The sequence below is a fragment of the Gracilinanus agilis genome, chromosome 1 (genome assembly GCF_016433145.1).
Source record: "Gracilinanus agilis isolate LMUSP501 chromosome 1, AgileGrace, whole genome shotgun sequence".
NCBI classification, from domain to species: Eukaryota; Metazoa; Chordata; class Mammalia; order Didelphimorphia; family Didelphidae; genus Gracilinanus; species Gracilinanus agilis.
The window spans coordinates 718,305,357-718,327,331 of NC_058130.1; the positions used below are offsets into that span (position 1 = coordinate 718,305,357).

Consider the following 21,975-nt stretch of genomic DNA (forward strand, 5'->3'; position numbering starts at 1 on the left):
TTTAAGCATTATACAGTCATTTTACTAGTGTTTCTCATTCTATCATTTCCTCCGACTTTTATCATTACATAGAAATGCTGGCAATTTTTGCCAAATAATTCTGTACTTTGCTACTTTACCAAAGTCATTAATCACCTTAATTAAAGTTTATTTGAGGGCATAGTAAGCACATACTCATACTCTTGTGATATATACAGTATATCCAAAAGAGTGTGTTCTCTGGATGGAACCACTACACCTCTCAAAAAAACTCACTCTCGTTGGTAAATAGTACTTCCTTAACCTTCTTATTTCAATTGACCAGCCAGCTTTGTGATGAATTGAAGTCATACATTTGCCCTCACGACCCACAGAATGATCATTCATGAATAATTCAATTCAAGAGCAATTTATTAAGTGTCTGTACAAAAGCCTTGTGCTAGGATGGGATTACAAAAATGGGGAAATAGCATGCAAGGAAATACATCATGAAGGGGGTAAGACAAGATGTATATTAATAAATATATAAGGTAGGATGTGCTGAGAGGTCACTGTCAGAAGGGGCAGATTAGGGAAACTTTCATGGAGGAGGTGGCATCTGATCCAGGCCTTTAAGGAGGAGAATAACTTCAAAAGCAAGGGACACAGAGGGTGTTTCAAGCATGCTGCACAATCTACAGAAATGACCAGAGGTGTGAAAAAACAGGATAAGATTTGGGAACAGCTTGTAGAACAATATGGTGGTAACATACTAGGCAATGTAAGTAGCATGAAATATGGCTGGAAATGAAGTTGGGGCCCTCTGAAGAGGGCCAAAAATCTGTTTTGCATCTTGTATAGATATTGGAAAGCCAGTGATGGTTTTTACCCAAGACAGTTTCATGGTCAGGCTTGTACATGAAGGTTAAAATAGTCAGATAAGGGATAGGCAGAAGGTAGACCAGAAACAGAGACTAATTAGAAGGCTAATTACAGTTGTGCAGGCAAGGGATGATGAGAGTTCCATAATAATGGAAATATGAAGAGGAGAAAAAAGATATAAGGTATTATGGAAATAAAATGAGAAGAGTCTTGAGACTCTAGATATCTTCACTAGCTGTTCCCTATCTTTGGATTACTCTGCCTCCTGGTTTGCCTAGCTTTCTTAAGTCTCAGCTAAAATTTCATCTTCTATAAGAAGGCTTTCTTGATGTCCCTTAATGCTAGTGCCTTCCTGCTAGTGATTAGCTCTTATTTATTCTTGTTTATATCTTGTTTGAACTTAGATGTTTTTATGTTGTCTCCCTCTTTAGACTGTGAGCTCTTTGAGAGCAGGGAATCCCTTTTAACATATTTTGTATACCTAGTGTTTAGCACAGTGCCTGGCACATAGTAAGCACTTAATAAATTTTCACTAATTGACTAATTACTAATTGAAGAGTGGGAGGATTGGAGCCATTAGATCCAATGAACTTCAAGAAGAAAGGTTGAGTGGTGGTAGAAAGTGAATTCAAAGGTAGCATTACATGTCAACTGCCCCTCCTAGCCCTGTGTGTTGGGGGTTAGAGGGAAGAAATGGAACACACAAAGAGGAGTGACCAAAATTGGAAAGGCTGGAAAGTATAGTGTAGATGGGACAAAGCTAAATCACTTGTAGGAGTCTATAAAAGATCCAGGTCAAATGGTACTTGGCTACTAATAGCAGATGTTCCTAAGGCCATAGTAGTGGGGTAAGACCAATATAGCTAGGGGTAGGGATGAGGGTTGGGTTGACCTACAAAGGAAAGAGTTTTCAGGAAGAGGTAGAAAGGGGAAAAGAGATTTCTAATAGGGAAAGTGGCTTTTTGGAATGCCAGCAATTAGCAAAGCAGAAACTGGGCTTGGCTAACCATGTTGCAGAGGGAATACCAACCAATTAGGCAGAAGCTTGGAAATTCTACATTAATCCCAAAGTTCTAAATGGAATGTTGGTGTAAAAAAACAAACAAACCAACCACCTTCATCAAGCCCATCACTCCAACTTGGTTGAAGCAGAGAAAGGTTTGTTCCAAGGAGTGGGGAGTCAGACCCCAATGTTTTTGATGACCTGGATTATGTATACTGAGGAAAGTGGGATAGATGGATGTGATGACAGCTGAAAGAGAAGTACTGGCTGTTTCAGGTGGTAGAAGAGGAATTATAAGCAAAAAGAATTAAAAATAAAATTAGAGTGGTCACTGTCTTGAAGAAGATTAGTATCCTGAGATTAGTTAAGGTAGTCATTTTCATCAAATCCAAAGAAAAAGAAAAGTTGCAGAAGTTGTGAACTAAATATGAAAAGAAAAATAGAATAAGGAGGCCCAGTGGAATCAACAAATGATTATTATCAACCCAACCCCCATCCCTACCCCTAGCCATTTCTCTTTCCCTTCCACTCTGCCCTTTGGAACATCTGCCATTGGTAAACAAATACTCTTAGATCTGGATCTTTTATATAATCCAACCAGTAAATAATCAATGGAAAGTGTACAGATATATACGATGAGAGAGGAAGAGACAACAAAGAGATTAGAAACCAAAAAAGTAGAAGAAAAAATATTACCAAGAGGGGTTTGGTAGTGACAAGAACCACAGGCATCTTCAGGCAAATAAGAAAGGATGGATAACAATGGATATAATCTTGTCTTAGAGAGGCACAATGTGGCATCCATAGAATGCAAAGGTAAAATGTATGCAGGCTGGAGGAAAATTCCTAAAAGGTCCTGAAGTCGGCAGATATGAGCCTGTTGAGGCCTAGTTAGTTCACATTGATTGGGGCTGGTGGAAGCATGCTATAAACTCACACACACAAAAAACCCCATAATAACAGCCTACTTAGGACCCTCCAAGGGCTTATCTAGAAGTCTGCTGAGATAGCAACCCCAATGCCTTTCTATTCTCCTACTTACCTGAGAGGTTGATAGAACAAAAGGGAAAAGCTTCATATGATCATAGGATTCAGAGTTGGAAGGGAATTTGGAGATCATCTACACCAGTGGTTCCCAAACTTTTTTGGCCTACCGCCCCCTTTCCAGAAAAAATATTACTTAGCGCCCCCTGGAAATTATGAAACTATTTATTGAACTCGGAATAGAATGTAATACAAAAAAAGTGTGGCCATCACTGCTCCCCTGGATTGCTGCAGCACCCATCAGGGGGCGGTAGTGTCCACTTTGGGAATCACTGATCTACACCAATACCCTCATTTTACAAACGAGGGAGCTGAGGCACAATGAGGGCAAGTGTCTTGCCTAAGGTTACACAGTTATAAATAGCATAGGTGGAATTCTAATAAGACCCGTGACTTCAAATCCAGAGCTAAGGATAAAAGAGAGTAACTAACTCCCAAAGATCTCCATTTCTAGACAGTCTGGGGAACTAGGGTGGTCCATCAGCTTAATAACAAATAGTATTCCTTTTTATTTCATTCCATACCTGGACTCTTCCCATTGGCACCAAGTGGACCAGAAAGAAGCTATTCAATCTATATTCCTATTGAACCCACATGTAGAACAGGATGGAACCCTTGGGGACTGTGGAAATTTACCTGAAGATCAAACTAGGCATGGATAGAGGAAACTGTGAAAAAAACCAATTATCTCTTGGGCAACACTTTTCAGGAAGCTCAAAAGATCCTACATTAGGCCGAGGATTGTTCTACCACAATACTCCTTATTTGCTTTATTATGGAGTTGTAAATCCTAAAGGGATATAATGGGATGGCTTTTTTGTATTTTGATTTCTGCTTAAGGGTTGGGGATATACCTGTTGGGAGAGATTCTACCATTATGGTGTTGTGAAGTTCAAATGAGATTAATATGTGCAAAGCTCTTTGAACATTTTATAATACTATATAAGCATCAGTTATTGTTATTACTACTACTGCTGTGAATATTAGAGATATAAGAAAAAAGTGAGGGGAAACTGCAGCAAAGGTGTCATTTGGACATATAAGACTTCATCTAAGGTCAAGACATTGTGCTTTGTTACAGGATAGACCAAAAAGTACAGGGGCATAATGGGGTGCCTAGGGCTGGGGAGTGGTTTGTGAAAAATGGAGTGGAATTAGGGAGAAATTCAAGGAAAATTTAAGAGGGATGGCAAGTGGGTAGCATGATGGAATTCTATGATAAGGTTTTGTTTCTGCCACAGAATTACAAGCCTACTGAAGCCTTTCAGGGACCAGAATCAGGTGACTAATAAAAATTCTGTGCTTGCCAAAAACTGACCTCATAGTCCACATATGCCTTGATATCATTAGTGGCCCTGTTTGTGCTTCAGATTAACTGTAGATTCAGCTCTGTTGCAATAATCCTTAAATATAGATCCCATATTCAATCAGTTATGCTCAAAGCTCAGATTCTCCTTGAAGCTTCCACCTCCCCTAGCTTTAGGAAGTAGAATGCTATACCCCCTTCCTTATTCTCAGCCTGATTCTTAATTGCCACAGGAAACAATCTAATTTAAAGGCCTTTCCAGTTCTGGTACTGTATGCTTCTCTTCCAGTCTTCAAAGCAGAACAATAGACTTATTGTGGACCAAGCTAGGCATAGGAAGAATTTGTTTTCATCTCAGAGAGCCTCCCATATAAACAGTTACTAAGCACCTCTCCCCTGCCACACACACACACACACACACACACACACACACACACAAATACACACTTACACTCACATACAAACATACCCTCTCAAGCAAGACAGCTATCTTGGGTTATTCCTCTACCATTTTTTAGTCTTTTGTTCTAACAAGTTATTAAAAGTTGGATCGGTCTACTAAAGAACATTTTAATGGTTTAGGCATGATTTCAGCTCCTAAATCAGCATAATGGCAACTAAAGTGTCTAACAGAAGAGAGAGACAAGAAAAGACAGGATTAGCTCTCCCTTCAGATGACCAACAAATATTATAGACGGTGACAAACTATGAAATCTTTACCCTCCCCGTGTGATGTAGTGTACAGATGAATGTTGGCCCTTGCATCCAGGAAGACCTGGGTTCTAGTCTTGTCCTAGACACATACTGGCTTTGTGACCCCAGGCAAGTCATCTAACCTTCCAGTGTTCTGGGAAACCATCAAAGACCATAAGGTGCAAAGGAGGCACTGACTTGCATTAATCAGTAGAGGAGTTTCCTCACTCAGGAGTTCATTATATCAATGAAATCACAGGTCCAGTCCCCCAATCCCTATTTAACAAGTGTTCATAATATTTTCCTTATAACTGGAGTTAATCTCCAGTATGACATGTCTGATGCATGGACCTAAAGGTCTTCCCATGGTCAAAACATTCATAATGCTCTCTTTTCAGTATGAATGATCTGATGTTTCAAATGGACTGTCAGCTGATGCTGAAGACAACCCTCCCTTAATCATTCCATTGAGATTCTGCCCAGGAATGAGTCCTCCAGAGCTCTAAATAACGTGTCACCTCTCTCGCTGAAGGCTTTCTCACTTTCAGAACACTAAAAGGATTTTCCTCCCATGTGAGTTCTCATATGTTCAGTAAGATTTCCTCTCTGCCTAAATGCTTTTCCACATTCATTACATTCAAAAGGTTTCTCTCCAGTATGAATTCTATAATGTAGGGTAAGGGATGAATTCTGGCTAAAGGCTTTCCCGCATTCATTGCATTCATATGGTTTCTCTCCAGTATGAATTCTCTGATGATAAGTATAGGATGATCCATGGCTGAAAGATTTCCCACATTCACCACATTCAAAGAGTTTCTCTCCAGTGTGAATTCTCCTATGTTGTGTAAGATGTCCCTTCTGGCTGAAGGCTTTTCCACATTCATTACACTCAAAAGGCCTTTCTCCAGTATGAATTCTCCGATGTAGAATAAGAGATGAATTCTGGCTAAAAGCTTTTCTACATTGACTGCACTGATAAGGTTTCTCACCAGTGTGAATTCTCAGATGCTCAGTAAGATGTGCCTTCTGGCCAAAAGCCTTCCCACATTCGTTACATTTATAAGGTTTTTCTCCAGAATGAATTCTCTGATGTTCAGTGAGGTGGCCCCTCTGGCTGAAGTTTTTCCCACATTCATTACATTTATGAGGTTTCTTTCCAGTATGGACATTCTGGTGTTGATTAAGGTAGGAGTGTTTACTGAATGCTTTCCCACATTCATTACATTTATAGGGCTTCTCTACAGTATGGATTCTCTGGTGGTCAGTGAGGTGTGTAATCCAATTGAAGGCTTTTCCACATTCGTTACATTCATAAAGTTTCTCTCCAATATGTAGTCCATCATATTGAACCAAGTCTAAGTGGTAACTGGTGGGCTTCCTGCATTTATTATACTTAAAGAGTTTCTTCCCTAAGGAAATTCTATTCCATTTAATTAGCTCTGAAAACTGTTTGAAGCTTTTTTCAAGCACATCACATTGATGTAGACTTTTTCCTGGGGGAAATAGCTGTTGTGGATCAAGGATGGATCCCAAACTGAAACCTGCCCCATATGTATCACCTTCATTAACATTCACTTTACTAGCATCTTTTCTGGGGATGAATATCACTTGCCTGGATTGTCTCTCCTGGTTGTCTGAATCTTCCTCTAATCTAATATCATATTCCCATGAAGATCCCAACTTGAAATCCCAGTACCCATCTTGTGTGAATTGTAGTTCTTTAGATGGCTCTCCTACACAAAACCTGGGCTTTGGAGTTGAGACTTTGTTTTCCCACTTAGTCTCCTGACTAAAGGAACCTGAAATAAAAAGAAAAATGTCAATGTCCCTCTTCTCTCCGAGAAAGTAAATTGCTTTAAAATACATCCTATTTTCTAGAGTTCTAGATAAAGAAGTATAAATATAAATCTAAAAAGGGTAAAATGAGCATTATTAAAAGATAATTGAGGGGCAGCTGGGTAGCTCAGTGGATTGAGAGTCAGGCCTAGAGACAGGAGGTCCTAGGTTCAAATCTGACCTCAGACACTTCCCAGCTGTGTCCTGGGCAAGTCACTTGACCCCCATTGCCTACCCTTACCACTCTTCTGCCTTGGAGCCAATACACAGTATTGACTTCAAGACGGAAGGTAAGGGTTTAAAAAAAAAAAAGACAATTGCAGCCCAAGAGAGCAGGGAAGGTAGAATCAGCACACAGAGCTGCTCAGTTACTAAATTAATTACATTCCAGCACACTGAGAGAACCCATTGATATTACTGGAAAAGCAGAGTTGGTAATCTTTGGGAAATGTCTAACTTTTTGGAAAGGGAAAAGATATTATTTCTGTAAATGAAATTGATAAACCCTGAGAAAATTATAGAATTTATATAATCAAACAAATGGTTTGTGGTTCTCTTAAATAAAATAAAAATAATAAAAAACAAAAATAAATGAATAATTGAAAAAACTTAAATAAAACAAAAATAATAAGGTCTATCTTAGACTAGAAGATATGAAATGAGAAAAATGATTTGAGTGAAAGATGAAGATACATGAGAAACATACTGGGAAGTCTCAACCTTTCTCCACATGCTTATGGGACTCTAAGAACTCCATTCTACATTTCTTTTCTTTTCATCTTTTTTCTTCAAACCCTTACCTTCTGTCTCAGTATGATTCTAAGACAGAAGAGCAGTAAGGGCTAGGCAATTGGGGTTCAGTGATTTGCTCTGGGTCACACAATTAGGAAGTGTCTGAGACCAGACTTAAATTTAGGACCTCCCAACTCCAGGCCTGGTTCTCTATCTACTATACTACCTAGTTACTTCTGTTCTTTATTTCAAAGATACTGCCCACAAAGTGGTAAATTGAAATATTTCTTAACAATTGTTCTCTGGTTCTCACTACCTCACCTTGACAAATGCTTCTTGGGACCTCTGGAATCCATGGGGCTTCTCCTCTCTCCAGCTGTGAGATCACATCTGGTTTAAAAACTGGAAGTCCTGCTCATAGAGAAAGAAATGGGAAAGTTTTGGGGACAGATAGTCATCTGAGAATTTAATCCTAATCTCTTTCTTTTGAGAGATAGAAAACATCCTAGGAAGTTCCAAAGGATGGTCCAAATCCAAGGGTAGAATTTCAAAGGGGAATGAGAACTGCATTCAGTTTAAGAAGAATTTTAAAAAAGGCTTCAATGTACTAAGGTACTACACTACATACTGGGAAATATGGAGATAATGGGATCCAGAAATGATTTAAGTTCAGAAAGAAACTGATCTACATGACAGTCTCTGCCTGCTAAGAGGATGGGAACCTTTCCTCTTCAGATATCTGATTTGCCTGTCCATGTGCCCTTACTGATTATTATTTTTATTGCACTATGATCTGAAAAGGTTACATTTATTATTTCTGCTCTTTTGCATTTGTTTGCCATGCTTCTATGCCCTAGTACATGGTCAATTTTTGTGAATATACCATGTGCAGCTGAAAAGAAGGTATATTCCTTTTTGTCCATATTTATTTTTCTCCACATATCTAATAACTCTAATTTTTCTAGGATTTTACTCATCTCTCTTATCTCTCTTATTTATTTTTTGGTTTGATTTATCTAGATCTGATAGAGGAATATTTAGATTTCCCACTAGTATAGTTTTACTATCTATTTCCTCCTTGACCTCTGCCAGTTTTCCTCTTCAGATATCTGAAGTGAGACTCTAGGGGAAAACTATATGATCTGAGGTAACAGAGAATAGAGAATGTATAGCCTCAGGGGTATAGTGAAGCTGCAATTTCTAGCTGTACAGAGCAAAGACTTTGCACCTGGAAATGGAGAACATAAAAATCTAGTTCCTATGAAATGGACTGCTCTGAGAACTAGTGGGCTCTGGCACATTGGAGAGACTCCAAGCAAAGGCTGGATGGCCAAATGGCCAGGTATGATGTAAAGGAGTTCCTGTCTAGGTATGGGTTGGGCTAGATGGTATTTTCCAACTCTGAGAATCTGTGATTCTTGACCCTAAAGGGATCAAAAGATCAGAGAACTTACTTATTACATGATTTCAGGATCATGGATTCAGAGGTAGAAGAGGTCTTATCTTACAAAAGAGGAAACTGAGGCAGTCAGGTTATATGGCTTGCCTAGGTTCACACAGATAGAAAATGTCTGAGGTAAAATTTGAACTCAGATCTTCCAGAGCTCTATAGACTATACCATGCTAGATCTCCCTATATACCAGTACTACTGAATATTTCTACACAGAAAGCCAAAACTTAGGTAAATCCTCAAATCAAAACATTTCATTCACCCCTCTGAGAAAATTCTGGGATGGAGTTGGATGGTGTCCTTACCCAAAGAAACCAAGTTTCTGTAATTCTCCAACATCACATCCCTGTATAAGTCCCTCTGTGCAGGGTCCAGCTGCTTCCACTCCTCCTGCGTGAAGTCCACGGCCACATCCTTGAATGTCACTGATTCCTGAAATACCAAACACAATGCACACTTAGCCTGAGATGACTCCTAATATGGGCTCTGGGGAGACATGAAATGAATAGGGTAAGAGGAGAGGGAGCTGTTCCCATGGTGTTTAGGGTTTCAAATGATTCAAGTCCAATCAACTATGTGCCTCACTTTGTATTAGACCTGGAGGACTCATGGATAGATAATTTTAGTTCATTCCTCAAGAACACACTTAAAAATTAAATTACAAAAGGAGTCTCAAGCATTTTTTTTAACTTCCAAACCACACCATTACTATAATTACATACAATCATAGACTTTAGAGCTAGAAGGGACCTTGGACCAAGAATTAACTAATTTAACTCTACCATTTCACAGATGAGGAAACAGATCTGAAGGGGTTATCTGACTTGCCGAAGGTCAAACGGAGCTTATAAGTAGTGGAACCTGAAATTAAAGCTAGATTTTCCCTCTTCCAAACCACTGATTTTTTCATGCCACATCACCATAGTTACTTCATACAAAGCACTATGCCAGGTACTGGAGGAGGAGGAACACAAAAACTAAATAAAATCGCCATTGTGGAAAAAATATACAAATTCATAAATTATGCACCAGAGTGAAGGTAGTTAATAGGAGAGAGAAACATGGGAAGGAAGGAAGAATTTTTAAAGTACCTACTATGTGTCGGGCACTGTGCAAAGGACTTTACAAATATTGTTTCATTTGATCCTCAAAGCAACCCTGGGAGATAGGTGCTATTATTTATCTCCATTCTATGTTCTGGAAATGGAGGCAGACAAAGGCTAAGTGACTTGTCCAGGGCTACATGACTAGAAAGTGTTTAAGGACAGATTTGAACCCTGGTCTTTCTGATTTCAAGCCCAATGCTTATCCACTGTGCCATCTTATGTATGTATAAACAATACAGATAAAATAAATCTACCTAGTTCCAGACTGCTTAGCAGAGAGATAGTCATGCTAGAACAAGATACCCCTGGAGAACTGTAGTTAGATAAAGAACATCAAACAGTTTAAAGGCCAAACCTGGGACTGGATAGAAAGCTAACAGAAAGAGGGTAGCTAGTTGGTGCAGTGGAGAGAGTACTGGGCCTGAAGTCAAAAAGACTCATATTCTTGAGTTCAAAAGTGGCCTCAAATACTTACTAGCTGTGGGACTTTGGGCAACTCACTGAACCCTGTTTGCCTCAGTTTCCTTGCCTGTAAAATGGATTGGAGAAGTGAATGACAAACTACTCCAGTGTTTCTGCCAAGAAAACCACAAAGTACTTTACCTAGTTCTTATTCTAGTGTGCCTCCTGAGTCCCTTTCTGTGAAAAATGAAGGGACTGGTCTAGATCAGGGATGTTTAACCTTGGCAGCCTGGTGATGTCTATGAACTCCTTTCAGAATAATGTTTTTAAATTCATAAAATAAAATAATAGTATATAATAATATATGGAAACCAATTATATCTAAATACAGTTAAAAAAAAAAACAAGGCTGGAGACAGCAGGTTATAGTCTGTCACATCTAGATGATCCCTAAGTTTCCTGCCTGCTTTGATACCAGCTCTGTGGTATCCCACAGAATAGAGATGATGTTTCTGGGTGAATTAATAGACTTTACATGAAGACATGATGAGCAAAGGAAGAAAGTGGGGCTCACAATTGAAAAATGAAATGGCATTTCAAAACCGAGGGAGCTCTAACTCACCTGCATTCTGGCTGTTAGAAATCCAATTGTGTCCTTCTGGTTTTCTTCTTCCTCTAGACTCCTTTCTTGGGAAAGAGCAGCTTCTTCAGAAAGCAGAGCTGGGGAAGGAATAAAGGAATTATAAGAGACCAGTCTGGCCTTTTAGCTCCCAAACTTATCAGGATAAATTGTCCACACACTTCTAGGAGATTCTCCATAGAGTAAGAGATCAAAAAAGGGCACAGAAGTTGCACAGAAAAAGGTCAGGGGACATTAATTTCTGAGACCCTTTAATTCCATCTCTGTGGCCAGACATGATTTCAAAGGTTTTTATTTTTATTTTTTTTTAAACCCTTAACTTCTGTGTATTGGCTCCTTGGTGGAAGAGTGGTAAGGGTGGGCAATGGGGGTCAAGTGACTTGCCCAGGGTCACACAGCTGGGAAGTGGCCGAGGCCGGGTTTGAACCTAGGATCTCCTGTCTCTAGGCCTGACTCTCAATCCACTGAGCTACCCAGCTGCCCCGGTTTCAAAGGTTTTGTCCAAACCTGAAGTCTGGGATTTAGACACAGGTTGAACTCATAACTGTGTCCTTTATGTGCTGTATGATATAAGGCATATAACTCAACCTCTCCTCTCAGTGCTTTTGGTGGTGGTGGGCAGGGAATGTCCCACAGTTGTGAGGAACAGCTGAATGAAGTTAAGGGGAGAGTGCACTGAACTTCCCTTGGAGTTGATGCATCACTACATATAAACCAACTGCTCACCATGAGGGCAGGGAAGTCACCTGAGACTGGGAATGAATGAAGAAAGCACTTATTAAGTATTTACAATGTGCAAAGCACTGTGCTAAGAGCTGGAGATACAAATAGAAAAGTAAGAACCCCTGCCCTCAGGGAGCTCATATTCTAACGGGGAGATAACACATAAAGAAGGTTTTAAGTGGAAGTCAGAAGGAAAGGTCCAAAGGCCCTTAAAGTACAGCAGCAAAGCAGATGGGAATGCTTCTTCTTTCATGTCATTTCCAATGATAAAATTGATTTCAGTGTCTGATGTTGAACCATTTGTCCATGCCAAGATGGCACAAAGTAATAAGAGCTTTCTTTTCCAGGTCTTTGGTCGTTGTGGCTCTAGCACCTGCAGAAACAGTTGCTATCGTTGTGGCTCTAGTACCTGCAGAAAGTTGTTTCCCAGACTGATGGCTAGAAGTATGGCTATTCCCCAGGTTCTTGGGTTCAGGGTCCTGGGCTGATTCCACTGCTGTCTAAAGGAAGCTTGTGGTCAAGATGGTAGGGTAGTTTGATTTACTTGGCACATATTGCTTTCTGTCTCTCCCTGGGCACATCTCACTTTTTTCAGTAAGGGTATGATTGCCACTTTGGCAATGTTGAGGCCAAGACTTGCTTCCCTTGTGTCTTGATTCTGGTGTTCTGGGAATGTTCACAGGATTCTGCATTAGCTCAAGTGATTCTAGCAATAAATGACTGAAAAGCTAAAGTTCAAATTAATTCCTAAAGCTCCTATCTGAACTACACTCACTGTCCTTATGCTTATTCCTGTGACCTCAGAAAAGAGTTGTTTGAGAGTGGGCACTAAGATATAATTGTATTCAAGGGCATCTGTAAGATAGGATGAGAAAGACTTTTGCCAACAGCAGATTAAAAAAAAAAAGCTCCAGAACAACCAGTTTTTATTTATGGCATGTCTGATATGGAAACAAATTGCTCTGAGGCTAATTTATAAGCCAATTAAAACGCTATCTAGGAAATCTGGGACAAGATTAGAAGATGACAAAGTCCACTATAACTAGAAATAAGCAAATGTCTTGATTTATTAAAAAGTGGATTCAGTCTTCAGAGGATGGATTAGAAAGCTTGGTTTCAATTACTAGGAAAATTCTACAATATATTCTATTTTTAATTAGATAGGGATCTAATAGAAAGGAATTCCCTTTATCAATGCTGATTGGTATCTTCTATACAACTTAAAAGTCTTAGACTGCCTAGATCACTGGAAGCGCAAAGTCTTAAGAGAAAAAAGAACAGAAAGAAACAAGAATTTATTAAGTCCCTACCATGTACCAGGCACTATGCTAAATCAACAATGCCAGGACATAAGTGCTATTATCATCCTCTTTTACAGAGGAGGAAACAGAAGCAGAAAGAGGTTAAATGACTTGCTCAAGGTCTCACAGCCAAAGTGTATGAGACAGGATTTGAATTCAGGTCTTCTTAATTCCAGATTCAGTGCTTATCTCCACTGTAAACACCTACTTCTCTATTCATTAAACCAGGCTGTTCCATTGTCTCTGTGCATATGCAAAGAGAAAAGGTGTGGGTTTGGTGTTCTCTAAATCCAATTAGCCTTCTAATTCTCCTCTAGAAGAAAGTACTCAGAAGTCCAAAGCTTCTGAATAAATTATAAACCTTTGGCTTATTTCATGTCTTAATCACAAACCACATTTTCCAATTTTGTCTTTACTTGAGCCCCATATAGCACTGAAATCAAAGGGATGTGTCTGAATTGGTTTGAAGAATCTTACCAAGTTATTATTAGAATTTCTCTACATTCTCATCCTCTGTAAAAGACACTGGTGCATAAACCATAACTATATTTTCCTGGCGGTCCCCACTTGCATATATGCTCATCAATCATTAGCATTGCATGGCAAGATAATAAATTGTCCCATGAAATGGTACATAATGAAACCAGCTCCACCACCTCTTCCACTCTTATCTCCCATAGGAGACTTGGAAGCATCCTTCTGATTAGATGCAACTTCTTTACATCTTCTGGTCTCAGGGTGTCAATAATAATCATACTTGTACACAAATAATCTAAAAATAGTATGATACTTGGCACTTTCTGCCACCTTTTCTGACAATGGGTGGGAAGAGGTTGCACAGAATTAGAGGGCATTTTGTATTTCCATCTGTTTCATGGGTAACTGATATCACAGAATTCATTACCAACTAACTTCTCATTAACGAGTCTCATGACACTTAGGCCGGTCCTTGGAGAGCAGGAACAAGCTTTTCTCCAGAATGTACTTACCAATTTAGTTGAACTTTAGTTTGTTCCAGAGTTCAAAGTTATCTCCATGCCACGATGAGACATCAGAGTAGATTTTATAGAGGGAGATAAAATTAAATAGGGATAGTTTTGAAATCTTGTATTCTGGTTCAAAAAATCAACTGCACAAGTTGAAGGTGATGTATCTGATGGTTCATGGGGGAAAGAACTAAAGCTTTAACAAAAGGCAAACTCAACAATGTAACTTGGCATCCAAAAAAAGCTACAGTGTCTATGCATGTAAAACAACAGAGGTTAATTGTTTAAAATTTTTTTCTCTTGGCTTCTTAGTACAAGTACCTCCTTGAAAAGTGGTAATCTCATCTCAGCTTAACAAAGAAGAAAATGGATCTTCCCACACCTTGGGCATGCCAAAGATGGGGAAATCAGCATACCCTTAGAGATCAAGGTTGTTACATGGCTATGGATCCTGATCAACTCAGGGACCAGAAATCACAGGTCACACAGGGGCATATAAGTGTACATAAACTGGGGAAGAGAGGAAGAGGAAGGGAAAGAGTTGGCTGTATATACTGTTTTTTAAAATATCCTGCCCTCTGATATGTTTTCCTCTCCCATACTAGACAGTGTAATATAAGATTATTAACTTTGCCATGTTGGCCTGGGGCAAACTGTCAGTTGCCCTGGTTGGAATGTTGATGGTGGCATGAGCCACAGGGCAAACTACCCACATTCTCACTCCCACCACCTGGGGCCCAAGGAGTAAGGGATAAGTGAATGATCAGGGGAGAAGTCAGGGAAGAACAGAACCCAGCCCTAGGTCTCCAGTGCTTTATATACCCTTGTCTCAATTGGCAGTTGATGCTTTGCCTTTTGGCTCATGCCACTGTCAACATTCAACCAGGGCAACTGACAGGTTGCCCCCAGGCCAACATGGCAAATTTAATAATCTTATATTACAACAGATTCACACCCACTTCACCCTGTCTCTGTAATTCTCACCTCTCTCTTCCAGCAAGAAAGCCAAAGCCAAGTCTTCCATAGTTGGGTCCTCGATGTTTCCTGAATATTCTGATTTTGCCCAAGAACTCTTTCCACACAAAAGAAGATCAATACTTGTTCTAGCTCCAACAGCTTCAGTATCTGCTTCTACATAGCAGTTTCTGCCTCAAGCTCAGAAAATGTGAGGTGGATTTTCTTAGATCAGTTCTTGTTCTTCTACTTTCACCTTCCTGCAGGACTTAAGCAGGGAAGAAGGGGTAAGACAGGTGACACCAAATACAAGATTACCTTAATTGGGACCTCTACCCTGGTGCTCAGATCTATCTGCCCAACATGGATAATGTCTCTCTGCCTCTAGTATTCCCAGCCTAGGTTATTTCAGAGCCTACCAAAGGCTTCTGGGTTGACAAGATCTGCAAGGATTGCACAGCGTTGGCAGAAGAAGCCCAGCAGCAGCATCACACATTCCAAACTGGGCCCTAGAGAGACAGGCAGACATCCTAGACATACAAATGAGCACATAATGAGTTTGGTTCATTCTATAAATATTTCATAACATCACAGGATTTAGAACTGGAATGGGCCTTAAGGGTTATTAGTCAAGCCCTCTCTTTTTACAGTTGAGAAAAAGGATATTTGGAAGGCTGGGGCTAAGGTGGAGACCCAGTCTGTGTGTACCTGAGAAGAGACCTGTTTATATATGACTAAATCATTTTTTCTGCAGAATTGGGCTGACTTTTGGGCACAACATTTTAGGAAAGACATTGACAAACTAGAAAACATCTACAGAAGGAAGTGGGAGCAGGATGGCAAAGAACCTGGAAAGCATGCCCTGGGAGGGTTAATTGAAAGAATCAAGCACATTTAGCCCAAAGGACAAAAGATGTGGGAAACACATCACAGTTTTCAAGTATGTGAAGAGTCTTCATGTGGATGAAGGATCAGAATCTTCTGTTTGATCCCAGAGGGTAGAACTAGATGGGGGTTGGGGGGAGAGAAATGGGAAAAGGAATAAGCATTTATATAGTGTCTATTATGTGCCAGAAATTTTATAAAATTATAAAATTTACAAAATTTTACAAAAGTACAAAATTTACAAAAACCCTAACCCTAAATTTCTCATTTGATCTTCATAATTCTGTAAGATAGGTGGTGTTATTACTAACCCCATTTTACAATGGATAAAAATGAGGCAAAGGTTAAATGACTTCCCCAGGGTCACACAACTAAGAGTCAGAGGACAGATTCAAACTCAGGTCTTCCTAAATCTAGGTCTGCCGGACGCTATTGAGGCTGTGAGGTTAGCACGGCTACTCACAAGCTCTGATAATCTAGCATGGCAGGTTGTCAGGAGGATGGAAATTCCACACTCAGTTTACCCCATGTGATTCTTTTTACAGTGACATTCACTTGTATTGAAATTATTGCAATCAATATCCTTATCCAGCTCCAAGGAGACACAGAAAAACAATACAGGTTCATGGCAAGAACAATCACAACCATAGACTACCCACTATCCCAAAATAAACCTCTGTACAACCCCCTAGATTATCAAAATTTCCCCTGGAATCAGCCTAGCAAAAAAACAGCAATTAGTGAGTTAATGCAAGTTTCTAAAGTTCCCAGCAAGAAAATACCTGGCCTGAGTTTGTTCCCAAACTCCTACAGACCATAGAATCAGTGAAACACAAGGAAATTATGGCAATGACAAACTAGCACAGAATCATCCTACCAGAACTGTATTCTTAGTGATCTTATAACAGAAAAAACACCAGGGAACCAAAACATTGGACCAGACTGATATAACATAACTATATACATAATATAATTAGTTAAAATATAATTAACTATTATGCTTAGCTAGGAACTGATGTACTTGTACCTTACGCATGGCTGAAAAGAATAAGTTCAAACTAAGCCAGACCATAATGAACAATTTTTGACAAGCTTGCTTCTTTGTTTAACCACAGTAAGATATTTGGTAAATGTCAATCTTGTGATGTTTCAAAAGTTAATATGTGAGGGGGCAGCTGGGTAGCTCAGTGGATTGAGAGCCAGGCCTAGAGACGGGAGGTCCTAGGTTCAAATCCGGCCTCAGACACTTCCTAGCTGTGTGACCCTGGGCAAGTCACTTGACCCCCATTGCCTACCCTTACCACTCTTCCACCTATAAGTCAATACACAGAAGTTAAGGGTTTAAAATTAAAACAAAACAAAAGTTAATATGTGATTTTGAATGTATGGAAAGAAAAAACCTGTATGAGATCATAAAGAAAAGAGGGTATAAAAATTAAAATCAGCAGATGGCACAAGAGAGAGAGAAGGAACAGCCTCTGCAATTTCACTTGCACTCTGGCTCATTTTCATTTCATTCTTCGCCACGCCATCCTACCTCCAGAGACCCAACCAAGCGAAGAGCGGGCTCTTTGCATAGGTTCAATACTCTAACCACTATACTATCTAACTGTCTAGAAGCAATTCCCTAACAATTAACTATTAAAAGGTGGAATAGATAATTTTTGGTAAGGTAATAAGTCTGTACCCCCATACCACCTCAATAGACATAGGCAAAAGTTGGTGACTGTTTTTTAGGTATGTTGTTGAGTAAGAGTTCTCCTCTTTTTTGTGTGCCATGGATCCCTTTAGGAATCTGATGAAACCCATGTACTCCTCAGAATGCTTGTAAATACATCAAATAAAATGTATAGGACTACAGAAGAAACCAAATATATTGAAACACAGTGACAATGTGTATACATTTTTAATCACTTTATGTAGTTAGGTAGATAGATCTCTTTATATGTACATACACACATACATATCAAGTTCATGGATCCCTGTTTAAAACCCTTGCAGAAAAATTTCTTTTTCAGGTAGAAGCTAAACTGGGTAGACTTTAAAATTCTTGCCAACTCTGAGATGAGGCAATTCCGTGAAGTGATAAGCCCCAAGTCAGAAGCAAAGGCAAGATTCAAACCAAATACTCCATCTCCAAATCCAGTACGCTTTCTATTATCCTATATTGTCTGACAACAAGTGTACAATACAGTCCATTGTCAGGTGGGTAGTGGAAGCCTGAACAGACTAGTAAATTATCAGCAACCATATGAAAGCACATTTCAAATCATTAATAATAGAAAAAATGCAAATAACTCCCAGAAAACTGGCAATAATGGCACAAAACAAAAACTGTGTATGGGGTGATAGGAAGATAAGCATTCTATTATACTACCAGTGAAGCTGTGAATTGGTCCAACTATTCTGGAAAATAATTTGGAATTCCCTTGAACTAGAGATACCATTTGTATGCATATAGATGTATTTAAAGGAGATGAAAAACAGAAAGATTCAGAAATAAGAGAAGATACTTCCTCTGCAAAAGTGGGAGGTTCATAAGTGTGGTATATTACATATGAGGCCTTTTTTTACCCCAGTATATTTTTTGTTTGTTTTTTTTTAAGTAAGTTTTGATTTTTATTCTTCTTTTTGTTCTTGGCCAAAAAATTCTCTAGTATAAAAAAACGGCTCTCTTAGAGAAGAAAATGGAGAGATGCAAGAGTTACTTCAGGTGACTGAAAAACAAATGATATACATCTGGTCATATCACTTAATCCCAACTGCCTTTACCATTCTTCTGTTGTAGAACTGATAGTATCAATTCTAAGATAGAAGGTAAAGATTAAACAAAAAAAGATACTGATAAACATCTATTTTTAAAACAACAGAAAATTTCAAGGTATACCAAAATATACTTATCAATTTTGTGAAAGTAAAGAACTGAAAACATAGCAGATGTTCACTGATTAGAGAATGGGTGAACACAGTATTATAGGAATATAATGGAATATTGTTGTATAATAAGAACAATGACTAGTACTGGCTCTAGATTCAGAGGCCCTTGGTTCAAATTCTGTCTCTGATGCTTGCTTCTTACTAGTGTGGCCTTTAACAAGTCATTAAATATCCACAGGTTCAGGTTCCTCATCAACAAAATGTGAGGGCTGGCCCAGATATCTAGGCATCTACAAGAAAGCCTCTTGAGTTTTCTTGCTAAAATCTTAGGAATATAAAAATTCAGAGACATGTGAGAGGTTTCTAGGAAATGATGCCTGGTCAAATAAGCAGAACCAGGAGAATAATATACAAGATGTCTACAACACTAGAAATTAATACAGCACTAAAAAGGAAGCAGGTCTCTGAAGAGCTGAAAAAACAGTAAATGGTCCCAGAGATCAGGTAAGAAACAACTCCTTCCTGATGGCAAATAGCAGGGGAACCACAAGAGCTAGAAAGATCTCAATATAGGTTGTTTTTACTTAACTTTTTCTTTTAGAGGGGAGAAGGTGGTGATATAGGATGGGGAAAAGGAAGAGCCTATATACAGAAATGCCTGATGGGGTAGTGTAAAAACAAAAAGCAACAGTAAAATTTCTTTAAAAAAAAGTAATATTCCAAAAACTTTATAAAGAATTGTGTTGTGGTAGAAAAAGTATTGAAGTATAGGAGCTAGAGATCCTGTATTTGAATGCCAGCTCTGTTGTTTATAATCTATTTGAGCCTAGGTAAGTCACTTCAATCTTCTGGGTCTCAGTTCCCTTATCTGTAAAATGAGGAGTTTTGGCTCAGATGATCTCAAATCATAGAACTAGAATCTTATGATTCTATGAATAAGTCATCTCTTTTAATGGAAATAATATGGTATAGTAGATAAAGAGCCAGCCTGGAAGCCAGAGGGACCTTCAAGTTTAAGTCTTGCCTCTGAAACAAACATCCTGGCTGTGACCTTAACGTCACTAAGCCTATAAATTACAGAGAAAGTGCCAACCTGCATTAGTAAGTGGAATTTCCTCATGTGGGAGTTCCCTACATCAATGAATTCACAGGTCTAATCCCGATCCTCCTTTACCAGGAACTAGTGCACAGTGCTATGGCTGAACAGCATAAATCCAATACCTGAAATGAGTTCAGATTCTTGGAGTTGGAAGAGGCCCGAGAGACCATTTGACCTAATTCATAACTACAAGATTCCATGTGGTACAAAAGGAACATTGACTTTAGAGTTGGAGGACCTAAATCCAAATTCTACCTCTGATATTTATTTGTGACACTGAGGCAGTCATTTAACTTCTCTCGACCTTAATTTCCTCATCTGTAAAATGAAGGGGTTGGATGAAATGGTCTGTCTCTGAGGTCTTCTCAAGCTCAAGATCAATGATCCTAAGAGGTAATATGGCTTTTATTAGAAGAATTCTGTGGAAAGGGAACCCCCTATCAATGGAGGAACTCTATTTCACTTTTGGACAATTCTAATTATTAGGAAGGGTTTTTTCTATTTCCCTTTACACAAAACCAAACTGCCCACTATGCATTCCACCTCCTGAGACCATGAAGAATATATTTAATCCCTAGTTAATCAACAGACATTTATCAAGGAGCTACTACCTGCCAGATGGTGTGCCATGTACTGTAGATACAAAGATCAAAACAAAACAGTGCTTGTTATCACATTCTTGTGTATTCTACAAAGCAAATAACATGTGGTGTGGCGGGGTGCAGTGCAGTTAAGTGGTATAGAGGGCAAAAGATTGGGCTGGGAGTCAGAAAGACCCAAGCTCAAATTTAGTATCAGACACTTACTGTGTGCAATGTTAGCCTATTCAAGTCACTTCACTTCTGTTTGCCTCAGTTTCTTCATCTGTAAAATGGGATAATAATAGCACCTACCTCCTTGGGTTGTTGTGAGGCTCAAATGAGATGATAACTATAAAGTGCTTAGCATAGTACCTGGCACATAGTAAATGCTATATAAATGTTCCCTATTATTATTGCTATTATTATTATTATTATTATTATTATTTAATAAACCCAAAATATATACAAAATTATCCTTGTATACTGATTACATTATGGTTTACTTAAGAAACTCTAGAGAAGCAGAAAAGAAACTAATTGATCATTAATGGCTTGAGTAAAATAGCAGTGATACAAAATAAATCTACAAAAATCATCAATATTTTTATAAAGTTCTGGGAAAAACCAGGATGGAAGGATAGACAGATATGTGTGTGTGTGTGTGTGTGTGTGTCCACACACATATATATCTTCCTATTCCTCTCTCTCTCTATATATATATATATACACATATATAATTAACATGTATATTATATATTATGACATGTATTATATAATATATATAACATATTATCACATTCCCATGTGATTATACACATAATATATATTATAAATACATTTATTAAGTGCTTATAGGCTCAGGAGGCAACAATAAGAGAAATTCCATTTAAAACTCCTAGAAAATATACTAAATATCTAGGAGTTCATCCATCACCTCGATGCTATTTTCAACTCTCCTTTCTTACTAACCCCTCCTCTCCAATTTGTTGCCAAGTCTTGCTGTTTCTACCTTTATAATATTTCTCTAAAATGCCCTTTTCTGGACTCTGATCCTGCCAGTACTCTAGTGCAGGCCTTTATCACCTGTCATCTGGATCACTGTAATAGGCTGTTAGTCTCCCTACCTTAAGTCTCTCCTCACTCCAATCTATCCTCCGCTTAGATGTCTGACCATGTTACCTCCATATTCAATATATTCAGTATCACATATAAAGTCATCTGTTTGGCTTTAAAAACCTTTTATGACCTGGTCTCTTTCCAGACCATACCAGGCCTCTTACACTTTACTTTCCCTCCCCTCCCCACATATTCTTTGATCCAATGACGACAATGGCCTCCTTGCTGTTTCCCATGTAGATACTATCTCCCAACTCCACACATTTTCTTCCTCCTTATCTCTGCCTACTTGGTTCTCTGGCTTCCTTCAAGTCTAACAAAAATCCCACCTCCTCAAAGAAGTCTTTCCTGACTTTCCTTAATGTTAATACTCTCCCTCTAAGACTATGCTCTATTTGGC

The 21,975-nt window shown here is 38.8% G+C and overlaps 1 protein-coding gene across 1 annotated transcript; it reads right to left on the bottom strand.

Annotated features, from left to right (window-relative positions):
* Positions 1–559: 559 nt before the first annotated feature.
* Positions 560–15,196, bottom strand: LOC123256737 (zinc finger protein 391-like). The gene is made up of 6 exons (XM_044685304.1): positions 15,048–15,196; positions 11,036–11,133; positions 9,211–9,337; positions 7,776–7,865; positions 5,597–6,685; positions 560–606 (listed from the first exon to the last, which is right to left on the bottom strand). The coding sequence occupies exons 1-6, from the start codon at positions 15,085–15,087 to the stop codon at positions 560–562; spliced, it is 1,491 nt and encodes a 496-aa protein (XP_044541239.1). The 5' UTR covers positions 15,088–15,196.
* Between the last annotated feature and the right edge of the window lie 6,779 nt (positions 15,197–21,975).